Below are 14,444 nucleotides of genomic sequence, written 5' to 3'. Positions count from 1 at the left end.
TCTCAGGGCAGTTCACAGAACAAAATCAAAATATAAAACCACTAAATCTATAATCAAAATTAAAATAACAACCCAATAACCCCCCACCCCAAAAGAAAAACCACATTTTAAAAGGGCATGGGATCCATACTATGTATAGGTGCTACATAATATGACTGCAGTGAGGACAAAGCATCGCAGAGAGGCAATTTCTAGCTGTCTCAGGGTTATGGTTCTAAAGTATACTCTGAAGCAGGTGTAGGCAACCTAAGGCCTGCAGACAGTCCGGGAATCCGCATGTTTTTACATGAGTAGAATGTGTGCTTTTATTAAAAATGCATCTCTGGGTTATTTGTGGGGCATAGGAATTCGTTCATATTTCCCCCAAAAAATATAGCCTGGCCCACTATATGGTCTGCGGGACGGCGGACCGGCCCACGGCTGAAAAAGGTTGCTGACCCCTGCTCTGAAGTATACTCAAGAACCAGCTTGGTGGTGTTTTCTAGAAAGGTCTGGGAGGGTCTAAGTCAGGCATCCCCAACTTGCGGCCCTCCAGATGTTTTGGCCTACAACTCCCATGATCCCTAGCGAACAGGACCAGTGGTCAGGGTTGATGGGAATTGTAGTCCAAAACATCTGGAGGGCCGAAGGTTGAGGATGCCTGGTCTAAGTTCTAATAACATTCATGGTCTGATATTATGCTTGCTGGATATTTTATGCAGGATGCTGTGAAAATCACTGCATCTCAGCCTGTCTTCATCGGTTTGTTGAAGTCATAAGCCACACTGATCTTAGAGAAAGGGCGTGACAAACCACTAAGCATTTTAATGGATCTACTACTCGCAATCCAGCACAATTTCATTGCCGAACAAGAGAGCAACAACAACATAAGCCAAGGGAATGGGGTTTAATTGCTGCTAAGTTAACAGAATTTAGTCACAGCTCACTTCTTCCATTATCCTGTGCCGATGATGTTCATATTTGAGAGAATTTCTGTAATTTTATTAACTTACCTGTAAGTTAATGCTATAATGGCACAGGATGAGCAATATTTGTAAGGCAAATTATGAATGATGTTGCAGCAGCCCTGCACTGAGACTTTTTCGTATGCGGTTGACCTATTTTGGAACAAGTAGATTCTGGAAAGAGGCCAGAGAAGGCACAGAAGAGAGAACGGAATTCACATTACCTTATAATATCATTATGTAAGCATGTTAAGGAAACATTTCCCAAGAGGAACTCTTAAGTTAATTACAAACATGCTTGTCTTGTGTTTGCAAGAGAAAAAGGAAGTCCATAGGATAGTCTGCCAAAGAGAATTGTTGGGTGAATAGTTGTTAGCCACATGCAGGCATGTAAATATAAAGCCTCTCTTTATATCTCTGAATATTTTGTGTGGTGCGTATGGCAGGGACAGGAGCAATATTCAGTGACCCTTAACAGTGGTTTCAGAAGTGAAGTGAAGTGGTTTTGTGCTTCCATACAGGCTGCTGATTTGCACAAGATTTGGTTGGCACCCCACAATTTCTAGTGCAATTATCACATTGTTTTTCTAACTGCAAAAAGCCGACAAGAAAAATTATGGAAAATTCCAGTGGGAAGTGTGAGACAAGAACCCAATGCTGGCAATGTTGTATGACTGCTGTACGCATGTGTCCAGGTGAATGACTCAGTAAATGGATGTGCAATAAGCACCTGGTCAAGAAACCCCCTTGATTCCACGGAGATTGACCCTGGCACCCTAAACCACCCATAAGTGTGGCATGTGCACTGGCAATAACCATGATTAAGACAAACCAGAGTGTGCTATTATTCCAGGATTTGACACCCAGGGTTTATCGCTTTGGCCAAATACTATTTATTTTGCTGGAACATTTCCTTCTATCCAACCCATGGCCTCTTACCAGAAACCTGATTTATTTATAGATAGCAAGTTACGTGAGCAAGTTTCCTTCCGACATTGCTATACTGCAACGATCCCTAGCCATCCTGGAGTCAATGGTGTTGAACAGCCATGATCTGTACCAGAAGGTGGCACAGGAGATTACAATTGGCCAGTTAATCCCACACCTCCAAGGGTGAGTAGCTTTGCATTACTTTTGTCTGGGAATAACGTTTAAAGTTACAGCTGATGACCTTGAAAGCAGCCTTAAAATTGACAAGATCTCGTTAAGGATTTGGAACATCAGCCAGGATTAAAGTTCTTACGCAAGTCTGGTCATGATCCTGCATTTCCATATGGGTGCAGTGAGAACTGACTGCAAGGAAGGGAAGAAGAAGAAGATAGGCCATCCTAGCTAATGCCACCTTCTCCATCCTGGAGCTGCTCACCTCCCCAGTTCTGCATGGCTCTCTGGCTGCATTCAGTTCAGAGACGCTCTTCTCCTGCTGCATATGTTCAGCCAATGAAGCTTGCTGGAGCTTCTAGCAAGTCTCTTGCCTGCCGTTTTAAACTATTCCACAGATAAAAACCAGACTTGTGTATGCTCATCATGACCTTGAAAGAAGAGTGAGATACAAATATATAGATTTAACACAGTTTGAGCTGACGACTTACTGCAGTTAAGAAGCTGTGCATTAATTTAGAATATAATCATTTTAAAGGCTTGTAGGGTTCCTCTCCCACACTCTAGCAGCTTGTACCTGTACTTTATTGTTCTGTTCTAGAAACAGCAGCAACAACAAAAATCATTCTCTAAAGCCTGACTTTTGTATACCTGCTTTATATTATACTCTGATACAGGGCAGATCAAGAAATACAAACCTACACCATTGCCGTAATAAATGCGCTTTTCCTCAAAGCACCTGATGACAGGAGACAGGTGAGTTGGGTGTTAAAATATTATCTGGGTCACTTTGTGGTGGTACCTGTTGAAAACACAGCTGCTTTGGCCAAAACTGCTATAAACGCAATTCTTAGTTATACTTGTCGGACAATTATAGCTTGAACTGTTGTATATGAAAGCTAGTGATGGCAGAGCTACCCTTCTCTAAGAAGTAAACTTTTTTTTCTGGCAAGATATATACAATAGGGAGTCCTGGTTAATTTTGTCACTCTGTTCAGATACTGAGCTTGCTCCTTTAAATGCAGTTGATCGGCAGCTCTATTGTTAAATCAAGTTGGAAGTTGTGTCCCATCCAGAGATGCTTGTGAGTGGTATTCTTACCAATTCATAGAAATAGATTTCGTGTAGTCAGTTTTCCTCCATGTTTTATCATGCAAGTGAGCAACAGGAAGGTAGTTTCCTTGTTCTGAGGAATAGATTATAGATTCCCCCTAATAATCAATCAAGGCATTGTACTGATGCTGCTATAATGAGCTGTATACCTTTTTCAAACTGAATTGTTACTGCGTCTTCTTTTTTCTTTTTTCCAAAATTAGGAAATGGCAAATATTTTAGCACAGAAACAACTTCGGGCAATCATCTTACAAGTGAGTGCTGTGTCTTCAGTTCATGTTTCTGTGCTCAATTTTGATAAAGTAACAGTTGTTAAAGAAAATTCTGGGTTGAGGGACTATTCAACAGCCCAGCTCGTCAGGGTACAAGTCCCCCGCGGGTCCATGCGGTCAGTGAGAGAAGGAAATTCCAGCCAAGTAATTTGGAGCAATTTATTGTTGCGAACAGGTTCAAACAGCAGTAAGAACCCCTAAGAACCCCGGGCATGGGTGACATTGGCTTTTAAAACTTTCTCACCATCTCCCAGAATACAGTTCGATACAACATTGCTACATCACTGACATGTCACAAAAGGGGAGGGGTAGACTGGTAAAGAGGGACGCAGGTGGCGCTGTGGGTTAAACCACAGAGCCTAGGACTTGCTGATCAGAAGGTCGGGGTTTGAATCCCCACAACGGGGTGAGCTTCCGTTCCTCTGTCCCTGCTCCTGCCAACCTAGCAGTTCAAAAGCACGTCAAAGTGCAAGTAGATAAATAGGTACCGCTCTGGCGGGAAGGTAAACGGCGTTTCCGTGCGCTGCTCTGGTTCGCCAGAAGCAGCTTAGTCCTGCTGGCCACATGACCCGGAAGCTGTACGCCGGCTCCCTCGACCAATAAAGCAAGATGAGCGCCGCAACCCCAGAGTAGGTCACGACTGGACCTAAAGATCAGAGGTCACTTTACCTTTAGACAGGGGTTACACTAGTTCAACTTTGGCAAACATGTCCAGACAAGTCCTTGGTACCAGATTAGCATTTGCGGACATGTCAGGGCAAGACCCAGCTATAAGATTAGCACAGGCAAACAGCTCTGAAGTCCTGCCACCCAAAGTACAATAGAACTGCCTTTGCATGTCTGGACCCCTCAGCAAGTCTGATGGTGGGATTTGGCTTTCCTTGGCGAACAATCAGCTCAGCAATTGTTACCTCTGGGCACTTCCTGGGGTAGGAGGTGTGTATACATGTCCTCACGCTTGGGGAGGTGGCAGGGGAAAGAGTCGTTTTTGCAAGGGCAAAATAATAGCGTTGAAATGGAGGAAACTGGAAAAGAAGTTGATTTTATATGATTTGTAAAGGTAGGTATCTTCCCTGAGCTGTCAAGTCGAAAGGATACATTCAGGCATAATATTTGTAACATTTAACAGCTTTAAAGATGGGGCCCCTCCCTGTAATTTCCATAACACAGTTAAAAAACTGAATCACATTCCTCTACTCACATATTTTAAAGGAACTGAGAATGTATTGATTGCCTTGTTAGGGTTTGTGACTACTTAAACTAAACTCATATTACTAATTGTGTGCTTTGACCAGGCAGGTGCTTGACAGACTTCTTTGTTTTTGCTGTCTCAGGCTGGCAGCAAAAAGAGGCTGTTTACTGATCTTGTGGGCATCTACAAAACAACTAGTGTGCTTCATCTGGTTGGTAGCCCTGTCCTAGACAATGGAGAGGATGGAAGGGGATGAAGGGAAGAGCAAAACAATTATATAGTTAAATATAATTATATATCCAATGGTGAAGCTTATTTCTGGACCCCCACCCCCCGCCTGCCTAAACTTAACTTGATGTAACTTGATGTAAGGTTGCCTGGTGATTCTGCTCTTGTTGCTCTTGCTACTATTTTCAGTATGTTATCAGAGCTCAGAGGGCCATCAATAATGAAATGGCACATCAGCTTTACGTTCTGCAAGTGCTCACCTTTAACCTACTGGAAGACAGGATGATGACCAAAATGGACCCCCAAGATCAGGTAAGGAAAACAGTATTGTTGAACTGCTATACTTACTCTGTAGAGATAGGGAAACCACTTCAGTGAAAAGGAAAAGCTTTGTTATGCATGAATGATGAGCAGTGTGCTTTATTTTAGAGGCCACAAAGGAAAAAATAACATGCAATTCCTGTATACCTCTCAAGAAAGTCAGGCAGCATTTATTGTGTTCTGAAGGCACCTAGTATGGTTCAGCTGCAGAATCTAAGGCAAATCTAAGGCAGCGACCATATGGGCATATAAAGCACAAGAGAGGAATCTTGCAGACAGACAGGATAAGTAGAACTAAATTACAACAAAAAATTAAGGCAGTTAGTAGCCCTACTTCTTAAGTATGCACAAATATGCTTGGGGTATTTTTTTTTTTTTAAAAAAGCTTGAAGCAGTCATTTGAATGACATTTTAAACTCCAGCGGACAGGCGAGAGAATTAGTAAATATGCCATGTCACACCAGTCTCATTTCTTCACAAAGGGTGCAACCCTACGTTCCTTGAACCACTAGATCTTTCAGATCTCCCTCTGCAGAGAGAGAGAGAGAGAGAGAGAGAGAGAGAGAGAGAGAGAGATATCTGCCCTCATCACCTCCTACCTGAAGCTATAGAAAGGTCCATTACTGGTGTTTTTTCCAGCACTGCAACTCTGACATTGGAGAGGATACCTGGGGGTATACCAGCAAAGTCTGTGGATCCAGTTTAATATTTTTTATCCAAGCCAAAGTTCTATGTTTAGCATAATTCAGTTACCTTTTTTTTACTGTTTAGTTATAGAATTACTATAGTTCCTAATAACAAAAGTTATCTGAGTGGTTTACACTACAGCAACAACAAAGTATTTTTAAAAATGATAAAACCAAAGCATAACATCTAATACAGAGTAAAACCAACAAGTTTTAAACTCCAGGTTTAAAACTAGTAGTTGGGGGAACAACAGTACATCGTACTACAATTTAAAATAGAAATTTTAGGGCCAAAAAACTTGGGAGAATGAAAATGTGATATGGACATGTTCTGACGTTACTTTTAATATTCAACGTTGTGTGTATGTTTTTCCTTTTTTGAAAAATGGCAATGTGTTTTTTGCAACCCCACCAGGCCCAAAGGGATATCATATTTGAACTCCGAAGAATTGCTTTCGATGCAGAGTCTGAACCGAACAACAGTGGCGGCAATGTTGAGAAACGCAAATCTATGTACACACGGGATTACAAAAAACTTGGGTTTATTGTGAGTATTCTCCCTTGATTCGTACAGTGGTCTAGTTTGTAACCCCCCTTCACCTCAGACTGATTCGGGGCCTGGTTCAGATCAGCCACAACAACCTGGACCCAGCCTGACTGGCCCTGGTCCTGGATTGTTCAGGCTTACCAACACATGCCTAGCTGTTGGTTCCAAGATGGCGGTGCGTTCATACGCTGCGGCTCTGAGCTCCCAATACCTCACCTACTCACGCACAAAACTGGTAAACATCAGGCTCACGAGAAAAATAGAGATAACTAGAGAGTTTCAAAGGTCCCACTGTATACCAAACTGCATAGTAAGACCTCCAGGATCTCTATGGATTGTCGACGGGAGGGGGAAGTGCCGAAAGAAGCGAAAGATAAAAGAGCGAAAGCAAAAACATGGTTGCAGGGCTGGTCGGCTTCGAAAAAGACCCACGAGACCAGCACTGCCAAGCATCTTCCTGACCACCAGATCTCTCGTCCACAAAATTGACGAACTACAGTTGCTGATGGCAGCAAACAAGCTTCTTTGTGAGAGCTGTGTGGTAATTACTACAGAAACTTGGCTACATTCAGCAGTACCGGATGCGGCAGTTGAGCTGATAAATCGAATAATTTATCGCTCTGATAGAAACAGTGATTCTGGTAAAGCTAGGGGCGGAGGAGTCTGTATTTACATACACAATGGTTGGTGTGTTAACAGCAAAGTAGCTTACAAGTATTGCTACCCAGATCTAGAATTGATGGCAGTTACATGTCGGCCATTTTATTTGCCTAGTGAAGTAACTGTCATAATTATTCTAGCTGTTTATATTCCATCCGATGCTAATGTCATTGCGGCACTTTCTAAGCTATATGATGTCATCTCCGAGCGGCATCAAATCCACCCAAAGGGCGCCCTTGTTGTGGCAGGGGACTTCAATCAAGCCTGCCTAAAGACAGTTTTTCCTAAGTTTGAACAGTTTGTGAAATTTCCCACTAGAGGACAGAATATTCTAGATCTCTCGTATTCCAGTTTGAAACAGGCATACAGGGCAATCCCCTTCCCGCACTTAGGCTCATCCGACCATTCTTCAGTTTTTCTGTGTCCGAAGTACATCCCTCTCGGGAGAAGAATTCAGTCAGTTATAAAAACAGTTAGAATTTGGCCAGAGGGTGCTCTTAGTCAGCTCCAGGATTGTTTTGAGAGCAATGATTGGAGCGTGTTTGAACATCAAGATCTGCATAGATACACAGATGCTATACTCTCCTATATTAAAGTGTGCATCGATAATGTAACATCGCAGAGATGCATTAGACTCTATGGGAACTGTAAACCATGGATGACTGCTGAGGTAAGAGGACTCCTGAAAATCCGGGATTCTGCCTTTAAGACAGGGACTATAGACATATACAGAGAGGCGAGAATAAATCTCAGAAAAGGCATTAAGGCAGCAAAACAACAGTATATGCTTAAGGTGGGAAATTATTTAGCTGATAACATCATGAAACAAGTGTGGCAACGACTGCAGCACCTAACCAACTACAAGGGCAATACAAGGAACATGGTTAAGACTGATGCCACAGAAACACCATTTACCTTCCTGCCAGAGTGGTACCTATTTATCTACTTGCACGTTGACGTGCTTTCAAACTGCTAGGTTGGCAGGAGCAGGGACTGAACAATGGGAGCTCACCCTGTCGCAGAGATTCGCACCGCCGACCTTCCGATCGGCAAGGCCTAGGCTCAGTGGTTTAGACCACAGCGCCACCCGCGTCCCACTTCCCAGAGAGTAGGCCACTGAAATGGGAGGAAAAAATGCAGAGGCAGCTAGGAAATTCAGTTAAGCCATATGCTCTGTTTTGAATCGGTTGGTTATGGCCATATCCAGAACATAACTGGATATGAGTGTCTACAGCTAGGAGCTGTCGTTAGTCCTTTGCTACCCAGTTCTAGCCAGCTACGTTAGTCTCAAGATACTGGATGTGGCCCATCCTGGGTTTGCCCCCAGCTGAGATCTTATGGCCCAGCACTCTGGGCACCTCTGTAGCGCAAGGGTATGGGACCTTCGGCTTGCATGCCTAATGAGCCCTGACAGGGGGGACCTTATTTGACCTGCAAGACCATTTCCCCCAAACCACGCCCAACTACCCTACCTCTGATGTCATGTGTGAGGTGGGAAAAGGTATGACTGCCATCACTTTGAAGTCCATGGGCAAGTGATTTGTATGGAAACCACTCGCAGATGGACTTGAAAGTGATGTCTCTTGGGTGCAGATCAGCTGGTGAGTGCTGAGAGACATTGCCTTTGAAGTCTGTTTGCAAGTAGGTTTCAGTAAAACTTGCTGCTGTTGTTGAATTTATATACTGCCCTATACCCAGAGGTCTCAGGGCAGCTCACAGAATATAAAACCACAGAATACATAATCAAAATAAAAACAACAACCTAATAACCCCCAACCCCCCCAAAATGCATTTTTTTAAAAATAAATATTTAATAAAGTTAACAAATACAGAAAAAAGTAAAACAAACAATAAAAAAATTACAATAAAAAAGAAAAAATAGGAAAACAAAACAAAAGCATTTTAAAAACAAAAACATTTTAAAAAGAAAAAGAAAAAACACATATTTTCATATCCTTATCTTTCATTTGCTTATTTCCTTGACTTCCTCACACCTCCCTCTTTGTATTCCAGTTCAGTTAGCTATTTCAGCAAGTCCTTTCCCTCTTTCTCAAATTTAGTTCCATAATTCATCTTAACGCAATTTAACCTTAAATTTTACACCTTACCCATAATCAATCTATTCTTACTTAATTCTTAATAACATTTCTACTAAAGCCAAATAACTTCTTTCCAACAACCTTCTAACATTCATTAATTTTACAATATTTCTGTAAATATACTTTAAATTTTTTCCAATCTTCTTCCACCAACTCTTCTCCCTGGCCTCGGATTCTGCCGGTCATTTCCGCCAACTCCATGTAGTCCATCAACTTCATCTGCCACCAAAAATGCATTTTTAAAGGGCATAGTATTCTCACAACATTTAAAGTAAGACAATTAACGAACCTGGACAAGAGTCACTTGTTGGAAAGACTAACCACTTTGAAATAGATTTCAGAGGCAAGCACCTTTCAGATTTTCTGCTCATGTGATAATTATATCAGGTGATGAGCTGGTGGGCAGCCTCACCTACTTGTCTGGAACCAGCTCTCCATCCCTACTGTAGCAGTCAGATGGCTGCAGCAGTAACTTGTTCCACCAGAAATATCCTAGATTGCTAAAGCGTTGCATTTCATTTAGGTTTGCAATGATGAGGGCTGTCTTTCAGATTTGAAAACAGCTTCCACTTGCAGTAAAAATGCTTAGGAGGCCCTTCGCATGCTCCAGTGTCAAAATTAATAAAACACCAACAGAGTCAAAATGTTGTCTATTTTCATTGAAATAATGTTATTCTCTTTTAATGCACTGGAATGTGGCAGTTCTGCCACATTTAGCCATCGCTGTTCAACTGTGTATCTACAGTAATAGGAAACCTCATGGAAAAGATTCAAAGTGATTTGTAAGGAAGCCAGACTATTTGTATGGAGCAGATTAGTTGCAGTTAATTAAGCAGTAAATTGGGGACAGGCTTTAAAGAGGAGAATTTCAGCAAGATATGTGGGGCAGTCACTATGCCTGGCAGGAGTCTTTAATCAGGAGCTGTATTCTGTATCCCCTGTCTAAAATCATTAATTTAAACAAGGTTTCTACAGCCCCTCCGGCCCTCTATTTTGGACATCTGGTGTGACTAATAACAGGTGTTCATTGAAAAATGTTGAGATTTCCTGGCCAGAACAGTAGAAATAAACTAGTGGTTTATGAATATGGGCAAATCAGCTCTTCATTATTGTTCAGTTAATAGTCTCCAAAATATTATGACCTTTGATAATTTGAATATCAGATTATGAGAATAGGAATGTGAGGGTTTAAAAAGTCAAACAAAGTAGTAATTCAGTACCAGTGAATTTGCTGAGGGCTGCACCTTGCTGCTTCATATTACAGTGGTGCCTCGCAAGACGAAATTAATTCGTTCCGCGAGTTTTTTCGTCTTGCGATTTTTTTCGTCTTGCGAAGCACGGTGTCGGAAAAGTTTTGGAAAAGCTTCAAAAATCACCAAAGTCTTCAAAAACCTCAAAAAAGGCTACCACACCGCGTGCTATGAGTTGCTCCTCAAAGTCAAGTCGCAACTGTATTAACGGTTTTAAGAAAAAGGAAACAAACTTGCAAGACGTTTCCGTCTTGCGAAGCAAGCCCATAGGGAAAATTGTCTTGCGAAGCAGCTCAAAAAACCAAAAACCCTTTTGTCTAGCGAGTTTTCCGTCTTGCGAGGCATTCGTCTTGCGAGGTACCGCTGTATAGCTAGCTGCTGGTGGGTTCTCATTTTTGTTTTAATTGCCTGACGCCATGTTTCATGGAACCATAAAATCTTAGAATTATAGAGTTGGAAGAGACCCCGGGATCATCTAGTCCAACCCCCTGCAATGCAGGAATCACATCTAAAGTATCCATGACAAATGGCCACCCAACTTCTGCATTTTGTTGAATGGCTTAGTACAATAGTCTTTATTTTTCAATATTGTATCCATGCTGAAAAACGTTATTTCAGTGCTTAAATATACATATACACTCACTTATGATCCTAAAGACATGAGATGGCGTTTAAAAGAAAACAGTAGGAAGAAAGGTGCATGTTCTTTTGTTAACTGAGTGATGTGTTTAAGTTTATGAGTTTCAAAATGGTGCTTAATAAATTGAGGAGGATCTGATTATCTAGACATCTGGCAATGAATGGCTCTCTCACTGCCTGTGTTTGGGAAGGCAGTTAGGACTTCTCTCTTTACTCAGGCTTTGGAGGCCTCCCAGAAATGCTGTGCTTGTAGAGAGTAGGATATATATAATGAATAAAAAGAGCAGAGATGATGTAAGAATTTCGTAGAACTTCTTGTAGTGCAGATCCCTTGCTCAGTGCATTTAAAACATGAAACTTGCGTCAGAATGCTGAGCTTGACTGCACGATCTCTTCTGAGCTGGCTGGTTTCCTGTGGTAAACTTCAAAGTAAATTAGAATAAATTTTAGCTAGTCTCCATGGCGACAAACTCAAATGTAGCAGGGTACAGAACTATTTGGAGAACTGCCCACTCTGTGACCGTATACAATTGCCTTCCCCTCCAGAGGTTTCGGACTCCCATTTCGCAGCTGGCATGAGTTGAAGGGAGCTGTAGTCCAAGAATTCTTGAGAGCGCCGGGTTGGGGAAGGCTGACATATGAGCTGCTCTGAATTCCTCAGAGGAAGGGTAGGGTATAAAGGAAATAAGTAAAAGGGGGAACGTTTTCGGTGGCAGGTGGGAAAGTCTGAAAACAGGACACAGTACCTATGCTCGGGGGTTTTGACATTTCACATGACATAATAATCCTTGGTTTGCAGGGGCTGGGGAGGAGATTTCCAGCAGTAGCCAGTAAAATATCTCTCTGCAGCCCTCTGATCTGCTCCTGGTTGCATTGCTGTTCCTCCTGTGGCAGATCACTGCCATGGTGATCTGGAACAGGGAGAGCAATGTAGCCAGAACTACCGTATTTTTCGCTCCATGGGGCGCACCGGACCATAGGGCGCACCTAGTTTTTAGGGGGGGAAATAAAGGGGAAAAAATTATTTTCCCCCCCCCAGCCCCAAAGAGCAAAGAAGGCAAGACAGCCAGTGGGAACCATCCGGCTGGCTGTCTTGGCTTCCTCTTTAGCCATGCGCAACCTCTCCAGCCAGGGCTTCGTTTTTAGCCACGAGGCTGGGGCGGGGGAAGCCCGAGCTTCCCCAGCCCCCAGAACACGTCCAGGAGCGGCGGCAAGATTGCGCGCAACTTCGCCGCCGCTCCCAGAGCTTGCGGGGCTGGGGGTGGGGGAAGCCCGAGCTTCCCCAGACCCCAGAGCAGGCTGCTATCCGCAAGCCTTCGGAGCTCCCGCCGGGCTCTGAAGGCTTGCAGATAGCTGCCTGAAGCCCGGGGAGCGCAGCGGGAATTGGCGCTGCGCTCCCTGGGCTTCAGGCTGCAGGTTGCGGATACCTTCGGAGCGCGGGGAGAACTGCCGCGCTCAGAAGGCTTGCGGATAGCAACCTGCAGCCTGAAGCCAGGGGAGCGCAGCGCCAACTCCTGCTGCACTCCCCGGGCTTCAGCGAAAGTATGCATTCGCTCCATAGTATGCACACACATTTCCCCTTCATTTTTGGAGGGGGAAAAGTGTGTCCTATAGAACGAAAAAATCAAATGGCTGCAAAGATGGGGAGCCTTATTGGTGGCGGCAAGTGAAAATTATTTTAAGGGTTGTTGTTGCTTTTAACAAACAAACTACCCCATCTGTAAGGCCAACTCTCTCACCAAGAATCTTAAAATTTCACCTACCCCATCCCAGTTTCGGGCAACATTTCCTCCCTCCCCTCCAGAAATGGCTGAATTAATTTAGCCGAAACATTTTGACTGACGTCCGTGAAAACTAAGCATTTGGTTTATTCTTAGTATGTGCCTCTAGAGGTCAGCATCTCCCCAGCAGAGCTTAAGGGGGTCTGCATGCTGTTGGCAACGTAGCAGTTGATAAGACTGCAAATAAGCCCTGGTGGTCAACGCTCTTGTTCACTGCAAATAGCCGCTCCTGCGTAGAATGCCACAGAGTCTTTTTTTATATATAATAATATTTATTGGCATTTTAACAAAATAACAAAAACAATATCTCACAGAAAGAAAAAACAGAAACAAAAATACATACAAAAAAGACAGAAAAAAGACAAAAAAACAACAACACACACGTATAATTTCACTCCCTTATGCTCCTAAACCTTACTTTCCCGACCTCCTCATACCTCCCCTTACTGCATTCCAATCTCAAATTAACTTTTTTTCCAGCAAATCCTTCCCTTAATTTCTTATTAAAATTTATAGCTTTCTTTCCATATTTACATAATGGTTACAGCAAACAACCACTTAATTTCATAATCATCATCGTCTTAACATTCCACAATTTTACAATACTTCTTAAGATAGTCTTTAAATTTCTTCCAATCTTCTTCCGTCGTCTCTTTTCTCTGGTCTCGAATTCTGCCTGTCATCTCTGCCAGTCCCATGTAGTCTATAACTTTCATCTGCCATTCTTCCACAGTAGGTAGTTCTTCTGTCTTCCAGTATTTCGCAATAAGTATTCTTGCTGCTGTTGTAGCATACATGAAAAATGTTCTATCTGAAAAATGTTCTATCAGAGTCTCACGGTGGTAGTTGTCTGATGTGCAAAATACCTTTATATACAATGAAATGGCATGTAATGACGGTCTTCCTGCGTTCTGCATAGGAAGCCGAAAACAGCATGGCGGAATTTCGGACGCCTCTTAGTCTCTCTCTTGCCTGATTCTTTTTTCTCCCTTGTGAGGCATTTTAGTTAAAAGTACTAAATCCATCTCTTGTCACCAGCATCTTCCATCAAGGTGCCTTTTCCACCTGACAAATGCATTTGTTGTGTGTTCGTCACTGATTTGTGACCCCTGAGGTACAGTCTGTGTTGGCATCACATTTGATAAACTGAGCTTGGCTAGAGAAACATACCTGATGAGAGGGGGAGCAAGGAGATAAGCAGCTTATCTGCAGGGTCATATTGGGAGATGGGTCCTTTTTTTCTCACTGGAAACTTGGGTAGCATCAGTGGGTAGCCTCAGCAGGCACCGCCTTGCTAGTGATGACCTTTCTTGGGCAGGGATAGCTTGGCCCCAGTGATTCACGCATTGGTCACCACAAAAGGTGATTATTGCCTTGCACAATATTTACATCTTTATACCTTATTTTAAAGGGACGTGGGTGGCGCTGTGGGTTAAACCACAGAGCCTAGGACTTGCCGATCAGAAGGTCGGCGGTTCAAATCCCCGCGACGGGGTGAGCTCCCGTTGCTCAGTCCCAGCTCCTGCCAACTTAGCAGTTCGAAAGCATGTCAAAGTGCAAGTAGATAAATAGGTACCACTCTGGCGGGAAGGTAAACGGTGTTTCTGTGCG

The 14,444-nt window shown here is 43.0% G+C and overlaps 1 protein-coding gene across 5 annotated transcripts in view; it reads left to right on the top strand.

Annotated features, from left to right (window-relative positions):
• Positions 1 to 14,444, top strand: part of ELMO1 (engulfment and cell motility 1) — a 318,949-nt gene that overhangs the window by 123,405 nt on the left and 181,100 nt on the right. For all 5 annotated transcript variants that reach the window (XM_077916521.1, XM_077916522.1, XM_077916518.1 and 2 more), the window contains 5 exons: positions 1,906 to 2,057; positions 2,723 to 2,801; positions 3,362 to 3,412; positions 5,040 to 5,162; positions 6,273 to 6,404. In XM_077916521.1, the coding sequence (XP_077772647.1) occupies positions 1,906 to 2,057; positions 2,723 to 2,801; positions 3,362 to 3,412; positions 5,040 to 5,162; positions 6,273 to 6,404 (537 nt within the window). The remainder of the gene's footprint in view (positions 1 to 1,905; positions 2,058 to 2,722; positions 2,802 to 3,361; positions 3,413 to 5,039; positions 5,163 to 6,272; positions 6,405 to 14,444) is intronic.

The sequence above is a fragment of the Podarcis muralis genome, chromosome 12 (assembly GCF_964188315.1).
Source record: "Podarcis muralis chromosome 12, rPodMur119.hap1.1, whole genome shotgun sequence".
Classification (NCBI taxonomy): domain Eukaryota; kingdom Metazoa; phylum Chordata; class Lepidosauria; order Squamata; family Lacertidae; genus Podarcis; species Podarcis muralis.
Note: the sequence above shows the minus strand (reverse complement) of the source record. Positions and strands in the feature narration are given on the sequence as shown.